Below are 26,723 nucleotides of genomic sequence, written 5' to 3' on the forward strand. Positions count from 1 at the left end.
TCTGTATATAATAATCCCCGTAGATTACAGCGTTCTGTATATAATAATCCCCGTAGATTACAGTGGTCTGTATATAATAATCCCCGTAGATTACAGCTGTGTACATAATAATCCCCGTAGATTAGTGTTCTGTATATAATCCCTGTAGATTACAGCTGTGTATATAATAATCCCCGTAGATTATAGCTCTGTGAATATAATAATCCCCGTAGATTACAGCGCTGTGTATATAATAATCCCTGTAGATTAGTGTTCTGTATATAATAATCACTGTAGATTACAGCGCTGTGTATATAATCCCCGTAGATTACAGCGGTCTGTATATAATCCCTGTAGAATACAGCGCTGTGTATATAATAATCCCCGTAGATTAGTGCTGTGTATATAATAATCCCCGTAGATTACAGCGTTCTGCATATAATTCCCGTAGATTATAGCGCTGTGTATATAATAAAACCTGTAGATTAGTGTTCTGTATATAATAATCCCTGTAGATTACAGCGCTGTGTATATAATAATCTCCGTAGATTATAGAACTGTTTATAATAATTCCCGTAGATTACAGCGTTCTGCATGTAATTCCCGTAGATTATAGCTGTGTATATAATAATCCCTGTAGATTACAGCGTTCTTTATATAATAATCTCCGTAGATTGTAACGCTGTGTATATGATTCCCGTAGATTACAGCATTCTCTATATAATCCCTGTAGATTGCAGCGGTCTGTATATAATAATCCCCGTAGATTACAGCGCTGTGTATATAATCCCGTAGATTACAGCTCTGTGTATATAATAATCCCCATAGATTACAGCGCTGTGTATATAATAATCCCCATAGATTACAGCTCTGTGTATATAATAATCCCCATAGATTACAGCTCTGTGTATATAATAATCCCCGTAGATTATAGAACTCTTTATAATAATCCTCGTAGATTACAGCATTCTGTATATAATCCCCGTAGATTACAGCTCTGTGTATATAATAATCCCAGTAGATTATAGCTCTGTGCATATAATCCCCATAGATTACAGCGTTCTGTATATAATCCCCGTAGATTACAGCTCTGTGTATATAATCCCCGTAGATTACAGCGGTCTGTATATAATAATCCCCGTAGATTACAGCTGTGTATATAATAATCCCCGTAGATTACAGCTGTGTATATAATAATCCCCGTAGATTACAGCGTTCTGTATATAATAATCCCCGTAGATTACAGCGTTCTGTATATAATAATCCCCGTAGATTACAGCGGTCTGTATATAATAATCCCCATAGATTACAGCGTTCTGTATATAATAATCCCCGTAGATTACAGCTGTGTACATAATAATCCCCGTAGATTAGTGTTCTGTATATAATCCCTGTAGATTACAGCTGTGTATATAATAATCCCCGTAGATTATAGCTCTGTGAATATAATAATCCCCGTAGATTACAGCGCTGTGTATATAATAATCCCCGTAGATTAGTGCTGTGTATATAATAATCCCCGTAGATTACAGCGGTCTGTATATAATCCCTGTTGATTACAGCGCTGTGTATATAATAATCCCCGTAGATTACAGCGTTCTGCATATAATTCCCGTAGATTATAGCGCTGTGTATATAATAATCCCTGTAGATTATAGCTGTGTATATAATAATCCCTGTAGATTACAGCGTTCTGTATATAATAATCCCTGTAGATTACAGCGCTGTGTATATAATAATCCCCGTAGGTTACAGCAGTCTGTATATAATAATCCCTGTAGAATACAGCGCTGTGTATATAATAATCCCCGTAGATTACTGCGCTGTGTATATAATAATCCCCGTAGATTACAGCGTTCTGCATATAATTCCCGTAGATTATAGCGCTGTGTATATAATAAAACCTGTAGATTAGTGTTCTGTATATAATCCCTGTAGATTACAGCGCTGTGTATATAATAATCTCCGTAGATTATAGAACTTTATAATAATACCTGTAGATTACAGCGTTCTGCATATAATTCCCGTAGACTATAGCACTGTGTATATAATAATCCCTGTAGATTATAGCTGTGTATATAATAATCCCTATAGATTATAGCTGTGTATATAATAATCTCTGTAGATTACAGCGTTCTGCATATAATAATCTCCGTAGATTGTAGCGCTGTGTATATAATGATTCCCGTAGATTATAGAACTGTTTATAATAATCCCCGTAGATTACAGCATTCTGTATATAATCCCTGTAGATTACAGCGGTCTGTATATAATAATCCCCGTAGATTACAGCGCTGTGTATATAATAATCCCAGTAGATTACAGCGCTGTGTATATAATAATCCCCATAGATTACAGCGCTGTGTATATAATCCCAGTAGATTACAGCGCTGTGTATATAATAATCCCCATAGATTACAGCTCTGTGTATATAATAATCACCGTAGATTATATAACTGTTTATAATAATCCCCGTAGATTACAGCGTTCTGTATATAATAATCCCCGTAGATTACAGCGCTGTGTATATAATAATCCCCATAGATTACAGCGGTCTGTATATAATAATCCCCGTAGATTACAGCGTTCTGTATATAATAATCCCCGTAGATTACAGCTGTGTACATAATAATCCCCGTAGATTACAGCGTTCTGTATATAATAATCCCCGTAGATTACAGCGCTGTGTACAGTTAGGGCCAGAAATATTTGGACAGTGACACAAGTTTTGTTATTTTAGCTGTTTACAAAAACATGTTCAGAAATAAAATTATATATGTAATATGGGCTGAAAGTGCACACTCCCAGCTGCAATATGATAGTTTCCACATCCAAATCGGAGAAAGGGTTTAGGAACCATAGCTCTGTAATGCATAGCGTCCTTTTTCAAGGGACCAAAAGTAATTGGACAATGGACTCTAAGGGCTGCAATTAACTCTGAAGGCGTCTCCCTCGTTAACCTGTAATCAATGAAGTAGTTAAAAGGTCAGGGGTGGATTCCAGGTGTGTGGTTTTGCATTTGGAAGCTGTTGCTGTGAGCAGACAACATGCGGTCAAAGGAACTCTCAATTGAGGTGAAGCAGAACATCCTGAGGCTGAAAAAAAAAAGAAAAAATCCATCAGAGAGATAGCAGACATGCTTGGAGTAGCAAAATCAACAGTTGGGTACATTCTGAGAAAAAAGGAATTGACTGGTGAGCTTGGGAACTCAAAAAGGCCTGGGCGTCCACGGATGACAACAGTGGTGGATGATCGCCGCATACTTAATTTGGTGAAGAAGAACCCGTTCACAACATCAACTGAAGTCCAGAACACTCTCAGTGAAGTAGGTGTATCTGTCTCTAAGTCAACAGTAAAGAGAAGACTCCATGACAGTAAATACAAAGGGTTCACATCTAGATGCAAACCATTCATCCATACCAAAAATAGACAGGCCAGAGTTAAATTTGCAGAAAAACACGTCAAGAAGCCAGCTCAGTTCTGGAAAAGTATTCTATGGACAGATGAGACAAAGATCAACCTGTACCAGAATGATGGGAAGAAAAAAGTTTGGAGAAGAAAGGGAACAGCACATGATCCAAGGCACACCACATCCTCTGTAAAACATGGTGGAGGCAACGTGATGGCATGGGCATGCATGGCTTTCAATGGCACTGGGTCACTTGTGTTTATTGATGACATAAGAGCAGACAAGAGTAGCCGGATGAATTCTGAAGTGTACCGGGATATACTTTCAGCCCAGATTCAGCCAAATGCTGCAAAGTTGATTGGACGGCGCTTCATAGTACAGATGGACAATGACCCCAAGCATACAGCCAAAGCTACCCAGGAGTTCATGAGTGCCAAAAAGTGGAACATTCTGCAATGGCCAAGTCAATCTCCAGATCTAAACCCAATTGAGCATGCATTTCACTTGCTCAAATCCAGACTTAAGACGGAAAGACCCACAAACAAGCAAGACCTGAAGGCTGCGGCTGTAAAGGCCTGGCAAAGCATTAAGAAGGAGGAAACCCAGCGTTTGGTGATGTCCATGGGTTCCAGACTTAAGGCAGTGATTGCCTCCAAAGGATTTGCAACAAAATATTGAAAATAAAAATATTTTGTTTGGGTTATGTTTATTTGTCCAATTACTTTTGACCTCCTAAAATGTGGAGTGTTTGTAAAGAAATGTGTACAATTCCTACATTTTCTATCAGATATTTTTGTTCAACCCTTCAAATTAAACGTTACAATCTGCACTTGAATTCTGTTGTAGAGGTTTCATTTCAAATCCAATGTGGTGGCATGCAGAGCCCAACTCGCGAAAATAGTGTCACTGTCCAAATATTTCTGGCCCTAACTGTATATAATAATCCCTGTAGATTACAGCGCTGTGTATATAATAATCCCCGTAGATTACAGCAGTCTGTATATAATAATCCCTGTAGATTATAGCTCTGTGTATATAATAATCCCTGTAGATTTCAACTGTCTGTATATAATAATCCCCGTAGATTACAGCAGTGTGTATGTAATAATCCCCGTAGATTACAGCTCTGTGTATATAATAATCCCCGTAGATTACAGCGCTGTGTATATAATCCCCGTAGATTACAGCGCTGTGTATATAATAATCCCTGTAGATTATAGCGCTGTGTATATAATAATCCCCGTAGATTATAGTGCTGTGTATATAATAATCCCCGTAGATTACAGCGCTGTGTATATAATAATCCCCGTAGATTACAGCGGTCTGTATATAATAATCCCTGTAGATTATAGCTCTGTGTATATAATAATCCCTGTAGATTTCAGCTGTCTGTATATAATAATCCCTGTAGATTACAGCAGTGTGTATGTAATAATCCCCGTAGATTACAGCTCTGTGTATATAATAATCCCCGTAGATTACAGTGCTGTGTATATAATAATCCCCGTAGATTATAGTGCTGTGTATATAATAATTCCCGTAGATTACAGCGGTCTGTATATAATCCCTGTAGATTACAGCGTTCTTTATATAATAATCTCCGTAGATTGTAGCGCTGTGTATATAATGATCCCCGTAGATTATAGAACTGTTTATAATAATCCCCTTAGATTATAGCTGTGTATATAATAATCCCCGTAGATTACAGCCGTCTGTATATAATAATCCCCATAGATTACAGCCGTCTGTATATAATAATCCCCATAGATTACAGCGGTCTGTATATAATAATCCCCGTAGATTACAGCGGTCTGTATATAATAATCCCCGTAGATTACAGCGTTCTGTATATAATAATCCCCGTAGATTACAGCTGTGTACATAATAATCCCCGTAGATTAGTGTTCTGTATATAATCCCTGTAGATTACAGCTGTGTATATAATAATCCCCGTAGATTATAGCTCTGTGAATATAATAATCCCCGTAGATTACAGCGGTGTATATAATAATCCCCGTAGATTAGTGCTGTGTATATAATAATCCCCGTAGATTACAGCGGTCTGTATATAATCCCTGTAGATTACAGCGCTGTGTATATAATAATCTCCGTAGATTATAGAACTTTATAATAATACCTGTAGATTACAGCGTTCTGCATATAATTCCCGTAGATTATAGCACTGTGTATATAATAATCCCTGTAGATTATAGCTGTGTATATAATAATCCCTATAGATTATAGCTGTGTATATAATAATCCCTGTAGATTACAGCGTTCTGCATATAATAATCTCCGTAGATTACAGCGCTGTGTATATAATAATCCCAGTAGATTACAGCGCTGTGTATATAATAATCCCCGTAGATTACAGCGCTGTGTATATAATAATCCCAGTAGATTACAGCGCTGTGTATATAATAATCCCCATAGATTACAGCGCTGTGTATATAATCCCAGTAGATTACAGCGCTGTGTATATAATCCCAGTAGATTACAGCGCTGTGTATATAATAATCCCCATAGATTACAGCTCTGTGTATATAATAATCACCGTAGATTATATAACTTTATAATAATCCCCGTAGATTACAGCGTTTTGTATATAATAATCCCCGTAGATTACAGCGCTGTGTATATAATAATCCCCATAGATTACAGCGGTCTGTATATAATAATCCCCGTAGATTACAGCGTTCTGTATATAATAATCCCTGTAGATTACAGCTGTGTACATAATAATCCCCGTAGATTACAGCGTTCTGTATATAATAATCCCCGTAGATTGCAGCGCTGTGTACAGTTAGGGCCAGAAATATTTGGACAGTGACACAAGTTTTGTTATTTTAGCTGTTTACAAAAACATGTTCAGAAATAAAATTATATATGTAATATGGGCTGAAAGTGCACACTCCCAGCTGCAATATGATAGTTTCCACATCCAAATCGGAGAAAGGGTTTAGGAATCATAGCTCTGTAATGCATAGCGTCCTCTTTTTCAAGGGACCAAAAGTAATTGGACAATGGACTCTAAGGGCTGCAATTAACTCTGAAGGCGTCTCCCTCGTTAACCTGTAATCAATGAAGTAGTTAAACGGTCAGGGGTGGATTCCAGGTGTGTGGTTTTGCATTTGGAAGCTGTTGCTGTGAGCAGACAACATGCGGTCAAAGGAACTCTCAATTGAGGTGAAGCAGAACATCCTGAGGCTGAAAAAAAAGAAAAAATCCAGCAGAGAGATAGCAGACATGCTTGGAGTAGCAAAATCAACAGTTGGGTACATTCTGAGAAAAAAGGAATTGACTGGTGAGCTTGGGAACTCAAAAAGGCCTGGGCGTCCACGGATGACAACAGTGGTGGATGATCGCCGCATACTTAATTTGGTGAAGAAGAACCCGTTCACAACATCAACTGAAGTCCAGAACACTCTCAGTGAAGTAGGTGTATCTGTCTCTAAGTCAACAGTAAAGAGAAGACTCCATGACAGTAAATACAAAGGGTTCACATCTAGATGCAAACCATTCATCAATACCAAAAATAGACAGGCCAGAGTTAAATTTGCAGAAAAACACCTCAAGAAGCCAGCTCAGTTCTGGAAAAGTATTCTATGGACAGATGAGACAAAGATCAACCTGTACCAGAATGATGGGAAGAAAAAAGTTTGGAGAAGAAAGGGAACGGCACATGATCCAAGGCACACCACATCCTCTGTAAAACATGGTGGAGGCAACGTGATGGCATGGGCATGCATGGCTTTCAATGGCACTGGGTCACTTGTGTTTATTGATGACATAAGAGCAGACAAGAGTAGCCGGATGAATTCTGAAGTGTACCGGGATATACTTTCAGCCCAGATTCAGCCAAATGCTGCAAAGTTGATTGGACGGCGCTTCATAGTACAGATGGACAATGACCCCAAGCATACAGCCAAAGCTACCCAGGAGTTCATGAGTGCCAAAAAGTGGAACATTCTGCAATGGCCAAGTCAATCTCCAGATCTAAACCCAATTGAGCATGCATTTCACTTGCTCAAATCCAGACTTAAGACGGAAAGACCCACAAACAAGCAAGACCTGAAGGCTGCGGCTGTAAAGGCCTGGCAAAGCATTAAGAAGGAGGAAACCCAGCGATTGGTGATGTCCATGGGTTCCAGACTTAAGGCAGTGATTGCCTCCAAAGGATTTGCAACAAAATATTGAAAATAAAAATATTTTGTTTGGGTTATGTTTATTTGTCCAATTACTTTTGACCTCCTAAAATGTGGAGTGTTTGTAAAGAAATGTGTACAATTCCTACATTTTCTATCAGATATTTTTGTTCAACCCTTCAAATTAAACGTTACAATCTGCACTTGAATTCTGTTGTAGAGGTTTCATTTCAAATCCAATGTGGTGGCATGCAGAGCCCAACTCGCGAAAATTGTGTCACTGTCCAAATATTTCTGGCCCTAACTGTATATAATAATCCCTGTAGATTACAGCGCTGTGTATATAATAATCCCCGTAGATTACAGCAATCTGTATATAATAATCCCTGTAGATTATAGCTCTGTGTATATAATAATCCCTGTAGATTTCAACTGTCTGTATATAATAATCCCCGTAGATTACAGCAGTGTGTATGTAATAATCCCCGTAGATTACAGCTGTGTATATAATAATCCCCGTAGATTACAGCGCTGTGTATATAATAATCCCCGTAGATTATAGTGCTGTGTATATAATAATCCCCGTAGATTACAGCGCTGTGTATATAATAATCCCCGTAGATTACAGCGGTCTGTATATAATAATCCCTGTAGATTATAGCTGTGTATATAATAATCCCTGTAGATTTCAGCTGTCTGTATATAATAATCCCTGTAGATTACAGCAGTGTGTATGTAATAATCCCCGTAGATTACAGCTCTGTGTATATAATAATCCCCGTAGATTACAGTGCTGTGTATATAATAATCCCCGTAGATTATAGTGCTGTGTATATAATAATCCCCGTAGATTACAGCGCTGTGTATATAATAATCCCCGTAGATTATAGTGCTGTGTATATAATAATCCCCGTAGATTACAGCGCTGTGTATATAATAATCCCCGTAGATTACAGCGGTCTGTATATAATAATCCCTGTAGATTATAGCTGTGTATATAATAATCCCTGTAGATTTCAGCTGTCTGTATATAATAATCCCTGTAGATTACAGCAGTGTGTATGTAATAATCCCCGTAGATTACAGCTCTGTGTATATAATAATCCCCGTAGATTACAGTGCTGTGTATATAATAATCCCCGTAGATTATAGTGCTGTGTATATAATAATCCCCGTAGATTACAGCTCTGTGTATATAATAATCCCCGTAGATTACAGCGTTCTGCATATAATTCCCGTAGATTACAGCGGTCTGTATATAATCCCTGTAGATTACAGCGTTCTTTATATAATAATCTCCGTAGATTGTAGCGCTGTGTATATAATAATCCCCGTAGATTATAGTGCTGTGTATATAATAATCCCCGTAGATTACAGCGCTGTGTATATAATAATCCCCGTAGATTACAGCGGTCTGTATATAATAATCCCTGTAGATTATAGCTGTGTATATAATAATCCCTGTAGATTTCAGCTGTCTGTATATAATAATCCCTGTAGATTACAGCAGTGTGTATGTAATAATCCCCGTAGATTACAGCTCTGTGTATATAATAATCCCCGTAGATTACAGTGCTGTGTATATAATAATCCCCGTAGATTATAGTGCTGTGTATATAATAATCCCCGTAGATTACAGCGCTGTGTATATAATAATCCCCGTAGATTATAGTGCTGTGTATATAATAATCCCCGTAGATTACAGCGCTGTGTATATAATAATCCCCGTAGATTACAGCGGTCTGTATATAATAATCCCTGTAGATTATAGCTGTGTATATAATAATCCCTGTAGATTTCAGCTGTCTGTATATAATAATCCCTGTAGATTACAGCAGTGTGTATGTAATAATCCCCGTAGATTACAGCTCTGTGTATATAATAATCCCCGTAGATTACAGTGCTGTGTATATAATAATCCCCGTAGATTATAGTGCTGTGTATATAATAATCCCCGTAGATTACAGCTCTGTGTATATAATAATCCCCGTAGATTACAGCGTTCTGCATATAATTCCCGTAGATTACAGCGGTCTGTATATAATCCCTGTAGATTACAGCGTTCTTTATATAATAATCTCCGTAGATTGTAGCGCTGTGTATATAATGATCCCCGTAGATTATAGAACTGTTTATAATAATCCCCTTAGATTATAGCTGTGTATATAATAATCCCCGTAGATTACAGCCGTCTGTATATAATAATCCCCATAGATTACAGCCGTCTGTATATAATAATCCCCATAGATTACAGCGGTCTGTATATAATAATCCCCGTAGATTACAGCGGTCTGTATATAATAATCCCCGTAGATTACAGCGTTCTGTATATAATAATCCCCGTAGATTACAGCTGTGTACATAATAATCCCCGTAGATTAGTGTTCTGTATATAATCCCTGTAGATTACAGCTGTGTATATAATAATCCCCGTAGATTATAGCTCTGTGAATATAATAATCCCCGTAGATTACAGCGGTGTATATAATAATCCCCGTAGATTAGTGCTGTGTATATAATAATCCCCGTAGATTACAGCGGTCTGTATATAATCCCTGTAGATTACAGCGCTGTGTATATAATAATCTCCGTAGATTATAGAACTTTATAATAATACCTGTAGATTACAGCGTTCTGCATATAATTCCCGTAGATTATAGCACTGTGTATATAATAATCCCTGTAGATTATAGCTGTGTATATAATAATCCCTATAGATTATAGCTGTGTATATAATAATCCCTGTAGATTACAGCGTTCTGCATATAATAATCTCCGTAGATTACAGCGCTGTGTATATAATAATCCCAGTAGATTACAGCGCTGTGTATATAATAATCCCCGTAGATTACAGCGCTGTGTATATAATAATCCCAGTAGATTACAGCGCTGTGTATATAATAATCCCCATAGATTACAGCGCTGTGTATATAATCCCAGTAGATTACAGCGCTGTGTATATAATCCCAGTAGATTACAGCGCTGTGTATATAATAATCCCCATAGATTACAGCTCTGTATATAATAATCACCGTAGATTATATAACTTTATAATAATCCCCGTAGATTACAGCGTTTTGTATATAATAATCCCCGTAGATTACAGCGCTGTGTATATAATAATCCCCATAGATTACAGCGGTCTGTATATAATAATCCCCGTAGATTACAGCGTTCTGTATATAATAATCCCTGTAGATTACAGCTGTGTACATAATAATCCCCGTAGATTACAGCGTTCTGTATATAATAATCCCCGTAGATTGCAGCGCTGTGTACAGTTAGGGCCAGAAATATTTGGACAGTGACACAAGTTTTGTTATTTTAGCTGTTTACAAAAACATGTTCAGAAATAAAATTATATATGTAATATGGGCTGAAAGTGCACACTCCCAGCTGCAATATGATAGTTTCCACATCCAAATCGGAGAAAGGGTTTAGGAATCATAGCTCTGTAATGCATAGCGTCCTCTTTTTCAAGGGACCAAAAGTAATTGGACAATGGACTCTAAGGGCTGCAATTAACTCTGAAGGCGTCTCCCTCGTTAACCTGTAATCAATGAAGTAGTTAAACGGTCAGGGGTGGATTCCAGGTGTGTGGTTTTGCATTTGGAAGCTGTTGCTGTGAGCAGACAACATGCGGTCAAAGGAACTCAATTGAGGTGAAGCAGAACATCCTGAGGCTGAAAAAAAAGAAAAAATCCAGCAGAGAGATAGCAGACATGCTTGGAGTAGCAAAATCAACAGTTGGGTACATTCTGAGAAAAAAGGAATTGACTGGTGAGCTTGGGAACTCAAAAAGGCCTGGGCGTCCACGGATGACAACAGTGGTGGATGATCGCCGCATACTTAATTTGGTGAAGAAGAACCCGTTCACAACATCAACTGAAGTCCAGAACACTCTCAGTGAAGTAGGTGTATCTGTCTCTAAGTCAACAGTAAAGAGAAGACTCCATGACAGTAAATACAAAGGGTTCACATCTAGATGCAAACCATTCATCAATACCAAAAATAGACAGGCCAGAGTTAAATTTGCAGAAAAACACCTCAAGAAGCCAGCTCAGTTCTGGAAAAGTATTCTATGGACAGATGAGACAAAGATCAACCTGTACCAGAATGATGGGAAGAAAAAAGTTTGGAGAAGAAAGGGAACGGCACATGATCCAAGGCACACCACATCCTCTGTAAAACATGGTGGAGGCAACGTGATGGCATGGGCATGCATGGCTTTCAATGGCACTGGGTCACTTGTGTTTATTGATGACATAAGAGCAGACAAGAGTAGCCGGATGAATTCTGAAGTGTACCGGGATATACTTTCAGCCCAGATTCAGCCAAATGCTGCAAAGTTGATTGGACGGCGCTTCATAGTACAGATGGACAATGACCCCAAGCATACAGCCAAAGCTACCCAGGAGTTCATGAGTGCCAAAAAGTGGAACATTCTGCAATGGCCAAGTCAATCTCCAGATCTAAACCCAATTGAGCATGCATTTCACTTGCTCAAATCCAGACTTAAGACGGAAAGACCCACAAACAAGCAAGACCTGAAGGCTGCGGCTGTAAAGGCCTGGCAAAGCATTAAGAAGGAGGAAACCCAGCGATTGGTGATGTCCATGGGTTCCAGACTTAAGGCAGTGATTGCCTCCAAAGGATTTGCAACAAAATATTGAAAATAAAAATATTTTGTTTGGGTTATGTTTATTTGTCCAATTACTTTTGACCTCCTAAAATGTGGAGTGTTTGTAAAGAAATGTGTACAATTCCTACATTTTCTATCAGATATTTTTGTTCAACCCTTCAAATTAAACGTTACAATCTGCACTTGAATTCTGTTGTAGAGGTTTCATTTCAAATCCAATGTGGTGGCATGCAGAGCCCAACTCGCGAAAATTGTGTCACTGTCCAAATATTTCTGGCCCTAACTGTATATAATAATCCCTGTAGATTACAGCGCTGTGTATATAATAATCCCCGTAGATTACAGCAATCTGTATATAATAATCCCTGTAGATTATAGCTCTGTGTATATAATAATCCCTGTAGATTTCAACTGTCTGTATATAATAATCCCCGTAGATTACAGCAGTGTGTATGTAATAATCCCCGTAGATTACAGCTGTGTATATAATAATCCCCGTAGATTACAGCGCTGTGTATATAATAATCCCCGTAGATTATAGTGCTGTGTATATAATAATCCCCGTAGATTACAGCGCTGTGTATATAATAATCCCCGTAGATTACAGCGGTCTGTATATAATAATCCCTGTAGATTATAGCTGTGTATATAATAATCCCTGTAGATTTCAGCTGTCTGTATATAATAATCCCTGTAGATTACAGCAGTGTGTATGTAATAATCCCCGTAGATTACAGCTCTGTGTATATAATAATCCCCGTAGATTACAGTGCTGTGTATATAATAATCCCCGTAGATTATAGTGCTGTGTATATAATAATCCCCGTAGATTACAGCGCTGTGTATATAATAATCCCCGTAGATTATAGTGCTGTGTATATAATAATCCCCGTAGATTACAGCGCTGTGTATATAATAATCCCCGTAGATTACAGCGGTCTGTATATAATAATCCCTGTAGATTATAGCTGTGTATATAATAATCCCTGTAGATTTCAGCTGTCTGTATATAATAATCCCTGTAGATTACAGCAGTGTGTATGTAATAATCCCCGTAGATTACAGCTCTGTGTATATAATAATCCCCGTAGATTACAGTGCTGTGTATATAATAATCCCCGTAGATTATAGTGCTGTGTATATAATAATCCCCGTAGATTACAGCTCTGTGTATATAATAATCCCCGTAGATTACAGCGTTCTGCATATAATTCCCGTAGATTACAGCGGTCTGTATATAATCCCTGTAGATTACAGCGTTCTTTATATAATAATCTCCGTAGATTGTAGCGCTGTGTATATAATAATCCCCGTAGATTATAGTGCTGTGTATATAATAATCCCCGTAGATTACAGCGCTGTGTATATAATAATCCCCGTAGATTACAGCGGTCTGTATATAATAATCCCTGTAGATTATAGCTGTGTATATAATAATCCCTGTAGATTTCAGCTGTCTGTATATAATAATCCCTGTAGATTACAGCAGTGTGTATGTAATAATCCCCGTAGATTACAGCTCTGTGTATATAATAATCCCCGTAGATTACAGTGCTGTGTATATAATAATCCCCGTAGATTATAGTGCTGTGTATATAATAATCCCCGTAGATTACAGCGCTGTGTATATAATAATCCCCGTAGATTATAGTGCTGTGTATATAATAATCCCCGTAGATTACAGCGCTGTGTATATAATAATCCCCGTAGATTACAGCGGTCTGTATATAATAATCCCTGTAGATTATAGCTGTGTATATAATAATCCCTGTAGATTTCAGCTGTCTGTATATAATAATCCCTGTAGATTACAGCAGTGTGTATGTAATAATCCCCGTAGATTACAGCTCTGTGTATATAATAATCCCCGTAGATTACAGTGCTGTGTATATAATAATCCCCGTAGATTATAGTGCTGTGTATATAATAATCCCCGTAGATTACAGCTCTGTGTATATAATAATCCCCGTAGATTACAGCGTTCTGCATATAATTCCCGTAGATTACAGCGGTCTGTATATAATCCCTGTAGATTACAGCGTTCTTTATATAATAATCTCCGTAGATTGTAGCGCTGTGTATATAATGATCCCCGTAGATTATAGAACTGTTTATAATAATCCCCTTAGATTATAGCTGTGTATATAATAATCCCCGTAGATTACAGCCGTCTGTATATAATAATCCCCATAGATTACAGCCGTCTGTATATAATAATCCCCATAGATTACAGCGGTCTGTATATAATAATCCCCGTAGATTACAGCGGTCTGTATATAATAATCCCCGTAGATTACAGCGTTCTGTATATAATAATCCCCGTAGATTACAGCTGTGTACATAATAATCCCCGTAGATTAGTGTTCTGTATATAATCCCTGTAGATTACAGCTGTGTATATAATAATCCCCGTAGATTATAGCTCTGTGAATATAATAATCCCCGTAGATTACAGCGGTGTATATAATAATCCCCGTAGATTAGTGCTGTGTATATAATAATCCCCGTAGATTACAGCGGTCTGTATATAATCCCTGTAGATTACAGCGCTGTGTATATAATAATCTCCGTAGATTATAGAACTTTATAATAATACCTGTAGATTACAGCGTTCTGCATATAATTCCCGTAGATTATAGCACTGTGTATATAATAATCCCTGTAGATTATAGCTGTGTATATAATAATCCCTATAGATTATAGCTGTGTATATAATAATCCCTGTAGATTACAGCGTTCTGCATATAATAATCTCCGTAGATTACAGCGCTGTGTATATAATAATCCCAGTAGATTACAGCGCTGTGTATATAATAATCCCCGTAGATTACAGCGCTGTGTATATAATAATCCCAGTAGATTACAGCGCTGTGTATATAATAATCCCCATAGATTACAGCGCTGTGTATATAATCCCAGTAGATTACAGCGCTGTGTATATAATCCCAGTAGATTACAGCGCTGTGTATATAATAATCCCCATAGATTACAGCTCTGTATATAATAATCACCGTAGATTATATAACTTTATAATAATCCCCGTAGATTACAGCGTTTTGTATATAATAATCCCCGTAGATTACAGCGCTGTGTATATAATAATCCCCATAGATTACAGCGGTCTGTATATAATAATCCCCGTAGATTACAGCGTTCTGTATATAATAATCCCTGTAGATTACAGCTGTGTACATAATAATCCCCGTAGATTACAGCGTTCTGTATATAATAATCCCCGTAGATTGCAGCGCTGTGTACAGTTAGGGCCAGAAATATTTGGACAGTGACACAAGTTTTGTTATTTTAGCTGTTTACAAAAACATGTTCAGAAATAAAATTATATATGTAATATGGGCTGAAAGTGCACACTCCCAGCTGCAATATGATAGTTTCCACATCCAAATCGGAGAAAGGGTTTAGGAATCATAGCTCTGTAATGCATAGCGTCCTCTTTTTCAAGGGACCAAAAGTAATTGGACAATGGACTCTAAGGGCTGCAATTAACTCTGAAGGCGTCTCCCTCGTTAACCTGTAATCAATGAAGTAGTTAAACGGTCAGGGGTGGATTCCAGGTGTGTGGTTTTGCATTTGGAAGCTGTTGCTGTGAGCAGACAACATGCGGTCAAAGGAACTCAATTGAGGTGAAGCAGAACATCCTGAGGCTGAAAAAAAAGAAAAAATCCAGCAGAGAGATAGCAGACATGCTTGGAGTAGCAAAATCAACAGTTGGGTACATTCTGAGAAAAAAGGAATTGACTGGTGAGCTTGGGAACTCAAAAAGGCCTGGGCGTCCACGGATGACAACAGTGGTGGATGATCGCCGCATACTTAATTTGGTGAAGAAGAACCCGTTCACAACATCAACTGAAGTCCAGAACACTCTCAGTGAAGTAGGTGTATCTGTCTCTAAGTCAACAGTAAAGAGAAGACTCCATGACAGTAAATACAAAGGGTTCACATCTAGATGCAAACCATTCATCAATACCAAAAATAGACAGGCCAGAGTTAAATTTGCAGAAAAACACCTCAAGAAGCCAGCTCAGTTCTGGAAAAGTATTCTATGGACAGATGAGACAAAGATCAACCTGTACCAGAATGATGGGAAGAAAAAAGTTTGGAGAAGAAAGGGAACAGCACATGATCCAAGGCACACCACATCCTCTGTAAAACATGGTGGAGGCAACGTGATGGCATGGGCATGCATGGCTTTCAATGGCACTGGGTCACTTGTGTTTATTGATGACATAAGAGCAGACAAGAGTAGCCGGATGAATTCTGAAGTGTACCGGGATATACTTTCAGCCCAGATTCAGCCAAATGCTGCAAAGTTGATTGGACGGCGCTTCATAGTACAGATGGACAATGACCCCAAGCATACAGCCAAAGCTACCCAGGAGTTCATGAGTGCCAAAAAGTGGAACATTCTGCAATGGCCAAGTCAATCTCCAGATCTAAACCCAATTGAGCATGCATTTCACTTGCTCAAATCCAGACTTAAGACGGAAAGACCCACAAACAAGCAAGACCTGAAGGCTGCGGCTGTAAAGGCCTGGCAAAGCATTAAGAAGGAGGAAACCCAGCGTTTGGTGATGTCCATGGGTTCCAGACTTAAGGCAGTGATTGCCTCCAAAGGATTTGCAACAAAATATTGAAAATAAAAATATTTTGTTTGGGTTATGTTTATTTGTCCAATTACTTTTGACCTCCTAAAATGTGGAGTGTTTGTAAAGAAATGTGTACAATTCCTACATTTTCTATCAGATATTTTTGTTCAACCCTTCAAATTAAACGTTACAATCTGCACTTGAATTCTGTTGTAGAGGTTTCATTTCAAATCCAATGTGGTGGCATGCAGAGCCCAACTCGCGAAAATTGTGTCACTGTCCAAATATTTCTGGCCCTAACTGTATATAATAATCCCTGTAGATTACAGCGCTGTGTATATAATAATCCCCGTAGATTACAGCGCTGTGTATATAATAATCCCCGTAGATTACAGCAGTCTGTATATAATAATCCCTGTAGATTATAGCTCTGTGTATATAATAATCCCTGTAGATTTCAACTGTCTGTATATAATAATCACTGTAGATTACAGCAGTGTGTATGTAATAATCCCCGTAGATTACAGCTGTGTATATAATAATCCCCGTAGATTACAGCGCTGTGTATATAATCCTCGTAGATTACAGCGCTGTGTATATAATAATCCCTGTAGATTATAGCGCTGTGTATATAATAATCGCCGTAGATTATAGCGCTGTGTATATAATAATCCCCGTAGATTACAGCGCTGTGTATATAATAATCCCCGTAGATTACAGCGGTCTGTATATAATAATCCCTGTAGATTATAGCTCTGTGTATATAATAATCCCTGTAGATTTCAGCTGTCTATATAATAATCCCTGTAGATTACAGCAGTGTGTATGTAATAATCCACGTAGATTACAGCTTTGTGTATATAATAATCCCCGTAGATTACAGTGCTGTGTATATAATAATCCCCGTAGATTATAGTGCTGTGTATATAATAATCCCCGTAGATTACAGCTCTGTGTATATAATAATCCCCGTAGATTACAGCGTTCTGCATATAATTCCCGTAGATTACAGCGGTCTGTATATAATCCCTGTAGATTACAGCGTTCTTTATATAATAATCTCCGTAGATTGTAGCGCTGTGTATATAATGATCCCCGTAGATTATAGAACTGTTTATAATAATCCCCTTAGATTATAGCTGTGTATGTAATAATCCCCGTAGATTACAGCCGTCTGTATATAATAATCCCCATAGATTACAGCTGTCTGTATATAATAATCCCCGTAGATTACAGCGGTGTGTATATAATAATCCCCGTAGATTACAGCCGTCTGTATATAATAATCCCCGTAGATTACAGCGCTGTGTATATAATAATCCCCATAGATTATAGCTATGTGTATATAATAATCCCAATAGATTACAGCGCTGTGTATATAATAATCCCCGTAGATTATAGCTCTGTGTATATAATAATCCCCGTAGATTACAGCGGTCTGTATATAATAATCCCCGTAGATTACAGCGGTCTGTATATAATAATCCCCGTAGATTACAGCGGTGTGTATATAATAATCCCTGTAGATTACAGCGGTGTGTATATAGATTCCAGCGGTCTGCATTTAATCCCAGTAGATTCCAGCAATTTATTCTATGGTTGATTAACCCCCACTGCGGGGTTGATGGGATTATTGTGGCTCCTCCCCCAGCAGTGATGTAATAACCCCGCCTCCAGTCACGTCGGATCATTGGAGTGAGGCACCAGTGACATCTGTTGGCAGCAGCTGGAACCTGCACCCTGTGGGCGGAGTCTGATGCAGAAGGGCCTTAGTAAGCCCCGCCCCGGTCACACAGGCCACACCTCCCAATCAACACGTAATAATGAGGCACAATAGAATAAACATGAGATCATAATCCTGGGAGGACGGCGGAGGACTCCACGAGCTGCTTACACATCGGGGGCCTTATCGGACACGCGATACCTTCGCCTTTTGGGGTAATTCTAGTTAGGAGCCCCTCGTTTCTGGTCGCACAATTCAGGGGAGATTCTAACTAGTGTGCAGCCCCCAATACAACAGTAGTTGTTCCCCCTCTTCTGCAGCAAATAGTACATCCCAGTCCCATGCTGCACATGGAGGGGAAGGCACCAAACCTGTAGAGGGGGTGTTCTGCTCCTGCCGGCAGTGTGTTGGGGACTTCACAAGGTGGTAAAGCTCAGGTGTGGAGACCCTGTGACGTACAGGGGAGCACGGGCTGCGGATGCACTACAAGTGCCATGTCGCCCTCTTAGTGATCCCCTGGATGATTGGGTTTTGTAGTAAGCTCCTTTCAGCGCTCACTGCCACCCTGGCATTATAGTCATGCACCAGGCAGCATTGGATGAGCAGTGGACTGACGACAAAACAGAGATAGGAAACACTGCTTTAATAAATGCAGCAGTAAGGTGGTCACTATAGACGGGGGTCCGATGACCACCACACCCCCACATACAGGGGTCCAAATGGCAGAGCCTCCGCCTCCCCACAGGGGTCCGGACTGGCAGAGCCGCCTCCCCACAGGGGTCCAGACTGGCAGAGCCACCTCCCCACAGGGGTCCAGACTGGCAGAGCCACCTCCCCACAGGGGTCCGGACTGGCAGAGCCACCTCCCCACAGGGGTCCGGACTGGCAGAGCTGTCATACTTAAATGTTTATCTCCAGATAAAGCGCACATTAGTGTCCTTCTTTCACAGCCCCCCAGCACCAGACACGGGGGTCCATACAGAAACATTACACATCGGAGGCGCCATTCTCCTCGCCAGCAGCCTCCGGAGGGCGACATCAGTAAAGCTCCAGCACCTCGATGCAGTAGCGCCCGCCTCCCCGCTGAGGCGTCTGTAACTTCTGCAGTTCTGATAAACTTCCCTCTATTGCGCTCAACTCCGAGAAAAACTTCACCTAGAGGAGAAAAAAAAACAAAACAATTGTTTATCGGGGGCACCGTCACATGACCCCTATTACTCCCTGTTATCAGCCGGGCACTCACCTGGCAGCGCACGTACTTCTGCAGGGAGCGCAGCAGGGCTTTGGCTTTGGGCAGGAGAACCAGGACGGTGAAGTTGGCATCAAGGATCAGATTCATCCAGTCCAGGACCTGCAAGGAACGGGACGGATCAGCGACCCCCTTACACCTGGGGGAGACGTGGAGCATGAAGGGGTTAAGAGCGGGGATCTCACCTTTGTGACGGACAGACGCCCCTCTCCCGGCAGGCTCAGCTCCAGGTTTTCGCTGCATTTCTGGTACAGGTACTGGAGGTAGCGCAGGAGGAGCTGCGGAGGAAGGGAAGATGCGTTACTATAGGGCGACCACAGCGCCCCCCGCAGGCCGACGCTCGCACATACGTACAATCACTTGCTCGGAGGTGAGGTCCTTCAGGTGCGGCAGGAGGAAGCGCTCGCTGAACGGCGAGGTGAGCACCGAATTTCTGAGCACAGACATTAAGGAAAAAAATACTACTGGAAACCACAGTCATTAATAAAGCTGGAGTTCAGGCCAGCAGCATGCTGACGGTTTCCATGCACAGAAGGATACAGGAGGACGGCGCGTCTCAGGCTGACCGGGCAGCGCTGCGCCTCATCTCTGGGGGGGACCTTCACGGGGACGTCACCGCTGTACTCTACCACCACGGGCGAGCTGCAGCCATTCTGGGTGACCGGGTCCATGGCCGCCGCCGGGCTGGGGCCGCTCTCCTGCACGTACGGGGCCGCAGACTGGGTGCTGAGGACGGCCGCGCTGACGACATCTTCACCGACACTGGAAAACAAAAGGTGCCATCAACTCCCCGAAATTACCAGATCCCTGCTTCATGTCAGTGACCGGAAGACGTAAGCGTCCAGAGGTGGCCGAGGGGCCCAAGGTGGCCGAGCAGCACTGACCTGAGGAAAGACTTCAGGCAGGAGCAGAGGATGCCTTCCGGGACATCCACCAGCTGCTCCAGGCACAGCTGTGCCCCCTGGAGGTCCTGCTTCTCCAGGCACAAGGGCAACAATCCCGGGCACAGGCTGTAAGAGAAACCAGAGACTGGTGAGACGGGGGCAGAATCCGGAGAACTGCGCCACATCCGGAGCTGCGCTCCCAGTTCTGCACACCTGTAGGACAACATGCCGGACTCGAGCAGTTTGATGAAGGCACCCTGCGGGTAGAAATTGGGCTCGTTCTTGCAGCGGGCGACCAGCCTCTGTGCGGCGCTGCTGACGGCCTCCTGGAACCGCGCCAGATCCGTCACCGCCCAGATCCGCTGCACCAGGGAAAGGATCTGCTGCTCTGGGGCCCTCTGAGAAGTGGACAGATGATTGACAGGTGGTAAATGGAACGGACCATCAGGACGTGAGAGAAGGGGTGCTCCATCCAGCACTCGGCTCCTACCTGCAGGACCTCCAAGGACGGAGCCGGTTCCTCCTCGCTGCTCGGGGTCTTTTTTGCTCTGGGCTGGAGGGGAGGAAAAGAAACCACAGCTGAGCCCATCACTCTCGTGGCCTCCAGCCTGACACACTGTAACAGCTCCTCAGCTGTGTGAGTCAGATTGGTCCAGGGTAGATCGTCCCCGCACCCATGGTGCTGGGCGCTTGCATCATCACTCACCGTTCTCCTGTCTGCGACCGGTTTAAGCGAATCTGTAGTCACAGTCAGTGCTTCCCAGTTCACTATGGACACGGCCCCCGGGGCTGAGGACAGAAGACCAGAGGTTACATACAGTGCGGACCACCACAAGGCAGCTGATATATAAGAGCGGACTGGTGGCTTATACTGGGGCCAGGGTTTTAGGTCTCATGGTTTCCCCCAAGGAAACACGTGCAGCCATCACTGCTCCACAACAAAGGGGCTTTACAGGCAAGGACATTGCTGCTCCTATTCACATACAGCAAGCAGAGTGCTGGACAACGGCGCAAGCGTGCGTGTGATGCATGGGGCCGTCTCAGTGGTGCAGCCTCAGGCTTCGGGCCTCGAACCGGTTACCTGATTTGCCTTTGCCGAGTGCAGATGCCAGACTGGAGGCCTCGCAGGAGAAGCGCAGCACCAGCAGGGAGCCGGCGTGCGGGATGTACAGCTTACCGGCATGACTCCAGAGCTGGAAGCAAATCGCAGCAGTGTGAGTGCAATACACGGGAGGGTATAACCCCCATCATGCAGAGTGGGCCCCCTCTATTACCTGCAGCCATGTTTTCCGGGAGAACTCCTTACAATCCTGTAAGGTCTGGAAGGAAGTGTTCCATATACAGAGACGATCTGTAAGAGGGGAGCAAGTGCCGCCATTATTAGAGACCCCCACAGGTCTCACAGCGCCCATGCACAACCAATGGGAGGATGTGCAGCCAGAGGTCCCAGGATGGGTGGTCTCACGTGTGCACTGTGGCCTCGTTACCTTTCTGCCCTGCGGCGGAGGGTGTGAACGTCGCTATGTAGGAGTCATGGAGGATGACCACCGCTCCGCTGTCCACGGCTTCCGGCAGCTGCAGCAGGGGAGACAGCAGCAGCTCTGGCGCCCCCTCCTGGTCCGACGGTGAGAGGGGAACCTCGCAATGACGCACATGTCCACTGGAGTCTGGAAGAAGGGAATAAAGAGGTTAACGCACCGGAGAACCCCGCACGCCGGAGGACCCCGCACCCTGACACTTACACAGTAACACCAGAGACACTAGGTTGTTCTTTATCACGGCCGAATAATCCAACAGTCTGGAGCTGTCCGTGGCTGGCGGCAGCTTCCACCGCTGACAGGTGCTGAACGCAGGACGCCACGTGTACACGAACCAATCCGGAGGCTGAAATAGATGCACCGTCACATCGGGGGGCCCGATCACAGTCACACCGGTGGGCCCGATCACCATAGCACCAGACACGAGATGTAACTCACCTGCTCCGTGATGAAGACAATCAGCGGCTGCCCACCACCCGACAGCGCCCGGGACCAGCTGCAGAGGGAAATGATGGAGTGGGGGGGATCAGTACGATTGTGACCCCATAGCCCCCAGCATTCCCCGACAACCTGCCCAGTCACTACTACCCCCAGCATTCCCCGACATCCTGCCCAGTCACTACTACCCCCAGCATTCCCCGACATCCTCCCCAGTCACTGCTACCCCCAGCATTCCCCGACATCCTGCCCAGTCACTGCTACCCCCAGCAGTCTCCGACATCCTGCCCAGTCACTGCTACCCCCAGCATTCCCCGACATCCTGCCCAGTCACTGCTACCCCCAGCATTCCCCGACATCCTGCCCAGTCACTGCTACCCCCAGCATTCCCCGACATCCTGCCCAGTCACTGCTACCCCCAGCATTCCCCGACATCCTGCCCAGTCACTGCTACCCCCAGCATTCCCCGACATCCTGCCCAGTCACTGCTACCCCCAGCATTCCCCGACATCCTGCCCAGTCACTGCTACCCCCAGCATTCCCCGACATCCTGCCCAGTCACTGCTACCCCCAGCATTCCCCGACATCCTGCCCAGTCACTGCTACCCCCAGCATTCCCCGACATCCTGCCCAGTCACTGCTACCCCCAGCATTCCCCGACATCCTGCCCAGTCACTGCTACCCCCAGCATTCCCCGACATCCTGCCCAGTCACTGCTACCCCCAGCATTCCCCGACATCCTGCCCAGTCACTGCTACCCCCAGCATTCCCCGACATCCTGCCCAGTCACTGCTACCCCCAGCATTCCCCGACATCCTGCCCAGTCACTGCTACCCCCAGCATTCCCCGACATCCTGCCCAGTCACTGCTACCCCCAGCATTCCCCGACATCCTGCCCAGTCACTGCTACCCCCAGCATCCCCCGACATCCTGCCCAGTCACTGCTACCCCCAGCATCCCCCGACATCCTGTCCAGTCACTGCTACACCCAGCATTCCCCGACATCCTGCCCAGTCACTGCTACCCCCAGCATTCCCCGACATCCTGCCCAGTCACTGCTACCCCCAGCATTCCCCGACATCCTGCCCAGTCACTGCTACCCCCAGCATTCCCCGACATCCTGCCCAGTCACTACTACCCCCAGCATTCCCCGACATCCTGCCCAGTCACTACTACCCCCAGCAGTCTCCGACATCCTGCCCAGTCAGTACTACCCCCAGCAGCCTACATACATGATCTTCTCGCCTTCGGTTACGATCGTCTCAATTTCTTGTTGTGGATTTGCGAGTAAAGCGTCCAGATATCGCAACGCTCCCCCCCGAAACAAGACCAGGGGCTCATCGTCCGGGAGACTGAGGACCCGACAGACGTCAGCGGAAAGCTGTGGGGGAAGAAACTGCATGTCAGGGGGCTTACACAGGGGTCCGGCTGCTCAGCCTCTGCACCTTCAAGGGTCCACTGTAATGACAATCTGAGAGCAGTGACCGGACCCTGAACAGACCCCTGTGCCCCCCACCATGTGCCCCCGACATCAGGACGTACCGTGGCTTTAAACACCTTATCGAGACTGACGTCATCGGCCCTCCACACCCTGACGACCTGAGGACAAAACACAGAAGATCAGCGGCGCCAAGTACCCCCCCAGCCGTGATATCTGACGGCCCCTCCCCCGCAGTGTTATCTAATGGCCCCCCCCGGAGGCACCGCTAATATCCACGGTGTCAGTTACCTTCTCATCCTGTACAACCACGAACTCCCCGCTGCTGTGATTGTAAACAGCCGGGCACGTGATGCGCTGACCCTGCCGGACCGCCCAACTGCCCAGCGGCCTCTGGTCCGACACCTGGAGGGAGAGAAAGGGTTACACCCCACATCAACATGACCACCCTACAGGGGGACCCCCAGACACACACACACACAGGGTCCCCGGGAACCCCCCCCAGACACACACACACACACAGGGTCCCCGGGAACCCCCCCAGACACACACACACACACACAGGGTCCCCGGGAACCCCCCCAGACACACACACACACACACAGGGTCCCCGGGAACCCCCCCAGACACACACACACACACACAGGGTCCCCGGGAACCCCCCCAGACACACACACACACAGGGTCCCCGGGAACCCCCCCAGACACACACACACAGGGTCCCCGGGAACCCCCCCAGACACACACACACACAGGGTCCCCGGGAACCCCCCCAGACACACACACAGGGTCCCCGGGAACCCCCCCAGACACACACACACACACAGGGTCCCCGGGAACCCCCCCAGACACACACACACACACACAGGGTCCCCGGGAACCCCCCCAGACACACACACACACACAGGGTCCCCGGGAACCCCCCCAGACACACACACACACGGGGTCCCCGGGAACCCCCCCAGACACACACACACACAGGGTCCCCGGGAACCCCCCCAGACACACACACACACAGGGTCCCCGGGAACCCCCCCAGACACACACACACACAGGGTCCCCGGGAACCCCCCCAGACACACACACACACAGGGTCTCCGGGAACCCCCCCAGACACACACACACACACAGGGTCCCCGGGAACCCCCCCAGACACACACACACACACAGGGTCCCCGGGAACCCCCCCAGACACACACACACACACAGGGTCCCCGGGAACCCCCCCAGACACACACACACACACACAGGGTCCCCGGGAACCCCCCCAGACACACACACACACAGGGTCCCCGGGAACCCCCCCAGACACACACACACACACACACAGGGTCCCCGGGAACCCCCCCAGACACACACACACAGGGTCCCCGGGAACCCCCCCAGACACACACACACAGGGTCCCCGGGAACCCCCCCAGACACACACACACACACACACAGGGTCCCCGGGAACCCCCCCAGACACACACACACACACACAGGGTCCCCGGGAACCCCCCCAGACACACACACACACACACAGGGTCCCCGGGAACCCCCCCAGACACACACACACACACACACACAGGGTCCCCGGGAACCCCCCCAGACACACACACACACACACACAGGGTCCCCGGGAACCCCCCCAGACACACACAGGGTCCCCGGGAACCCCCCCAGACACACACACACACACACACAGGGTCCCCGGGAACCCCCCCAGACACACACACACACACACACACAGGGTCCCCGGGAACCCCCCCAGACACACACACACACACAGGGTCCCCGGGAACCCCCCCAGACACACACACAGGGTCCCCGGGAACCCCCCCAGACACACACACACAGGGTCCCCGGGAACCCCCCCAGACACACACACACAGGGTCCCCGGGAACCCCCCCAGACACACACACACACAGGGTCCCCGGGAACCCTCCCAGACACACACACACACAGGGTCCCCGGGAACCCCCCCAGACACACACACACACAGGGTCCCCGGGAACCCCCCCAGACACACACACACACACAGGGTCCCCGGGAACCCCCCCAGACACACACAGGGTCCCCGGGAACCCCCCAGACACACACACAGGGTCCCCGGGAACCCCCCAGACACACTGGGAACCCCCCAGACACACACACAGGGTCCCCAGTAACCTCCCAGACACACACACACAGGGTCTCCGGGAACCCCCCAGACAGACAGACACACACAGTCCCGGGTACCTCCCAGGCTCTCTCACGCACACGTGTTTCCGCACCTTGTACACAGTCACCGTCCTGCCGCTGTCCGTCACCAGCACCGTGTCCGGCTCCGCGGCCTCCTCCACCCCCTGCAGTCCGTCCTCCTGCTGATGCTGCTGGCGCCGATCCTCGGTCCCGGAGAGCAGACCGCACAACGTGAACTCCTCACACATCGCCGCCATGTTGGCCGCACGAGATTGACGTCACAGGCAAGATATAGAGAGCGACATCCGGCCGGGAAGATCTCATAAACAGAGAGGAGACAGCGGCCCCTGGCGGTCGGAGGACTAAATAACACCCACTGAGGGGAGAAGACAGAGGAGGAGCGTTCCCCATAGCAACCAATCAGTACGCGGACTAACAAGAGCTGTGGGCTGTGATTGGTTACTCTGGGGCCACGAGAAATCTTATACACTAAGGAAACTATCGACAGGG

The 26,723-nt window shown here is 45.0% G+C and overlaps 1 protein-coding gene across 1 annotated transcript; it reads right to left on the reverse strand.

The window, feature by feature from the left end:
- Positions 1-19,130: 19,130 nt before the first annotated feature.
- Positions 19,131-26,519, reverse strand: NOL11 (nucleolar protein 11). The gene is made up of 18 exons (XM_069749171.1): positions 26,306-26,519; positions 24,341-24,454; positions 24,154-24,210; positions 23,844-23,992; positions 22,612-22,669; positions 22,378-22,519; positions 22,123-22,302; positions 21,910-21,986; positions 21,717-21,828; positions 21,342-21,424; positions 21,126-21,188; positions 20,849-21,033; positions 20,636-20,761; positions 20,292-20,513; positions 20,106-20,184; positions 19,937-20,029; positions 19,746-19,853; positions 19,131-19,657 (listed from the first exon to the last, which is right to left on the reverse strand). The coding sequence occupies exons 1-18, from the start codon at positions 26,468-26,470 to the stop codon at positions 19,541-19,543; spliced, it is 2,130 nt and encodes a 709-aa protein (XP_069605272.1). The 5' UTR covers positions 26,471-26,519; the 3' UTR covers positions 19,131-19,540.
- Between the last annotated feature and the right edge of the window lie 204 nt (positions 26,520-26,723).

This window comes from Ranitomeya imitator, chromosome 2 (genome assembly GCF_032444005.1).
Source record: "Ranitomeya imitator isolate aRanImi1 chromosome 2, aRanImi1.pri, whole genome shotgun sequence".
Taxonomy (NCBI): domain Eukaryota; kingdom Metazoa; phylum Chordata; class Amphibia; order Anura; family Dendrobatidae; genus Ranitomeya; species Ranitomeya imitator.

Bases quoted from the DNA above. Each gene is read 5' to 3' on its own strand.
- NOL11 (XM_069749171.1), bottom strand. From the start codon at position 26,470: ATGGCGGCGATGTGTGAGGAGTTCACGTTGTGCGGTCTGCTCTCCGGG. The intron at 22,670-23,843 runs GTATGTAGGCTG...TTCCCTCTGCAG, and splicing joins ACCGAAGGCGAGAAGATCAT to CTGGTCCCGGGCGCTGTCGG. The intron at 19,658-19,745 runs GTGAGTGCCCGG...TTTCTCCTCTAG, and splicing joins AGAAGTACGTGCGCTGCCAG to GTGAAGTTTTTCTCGGAGTT.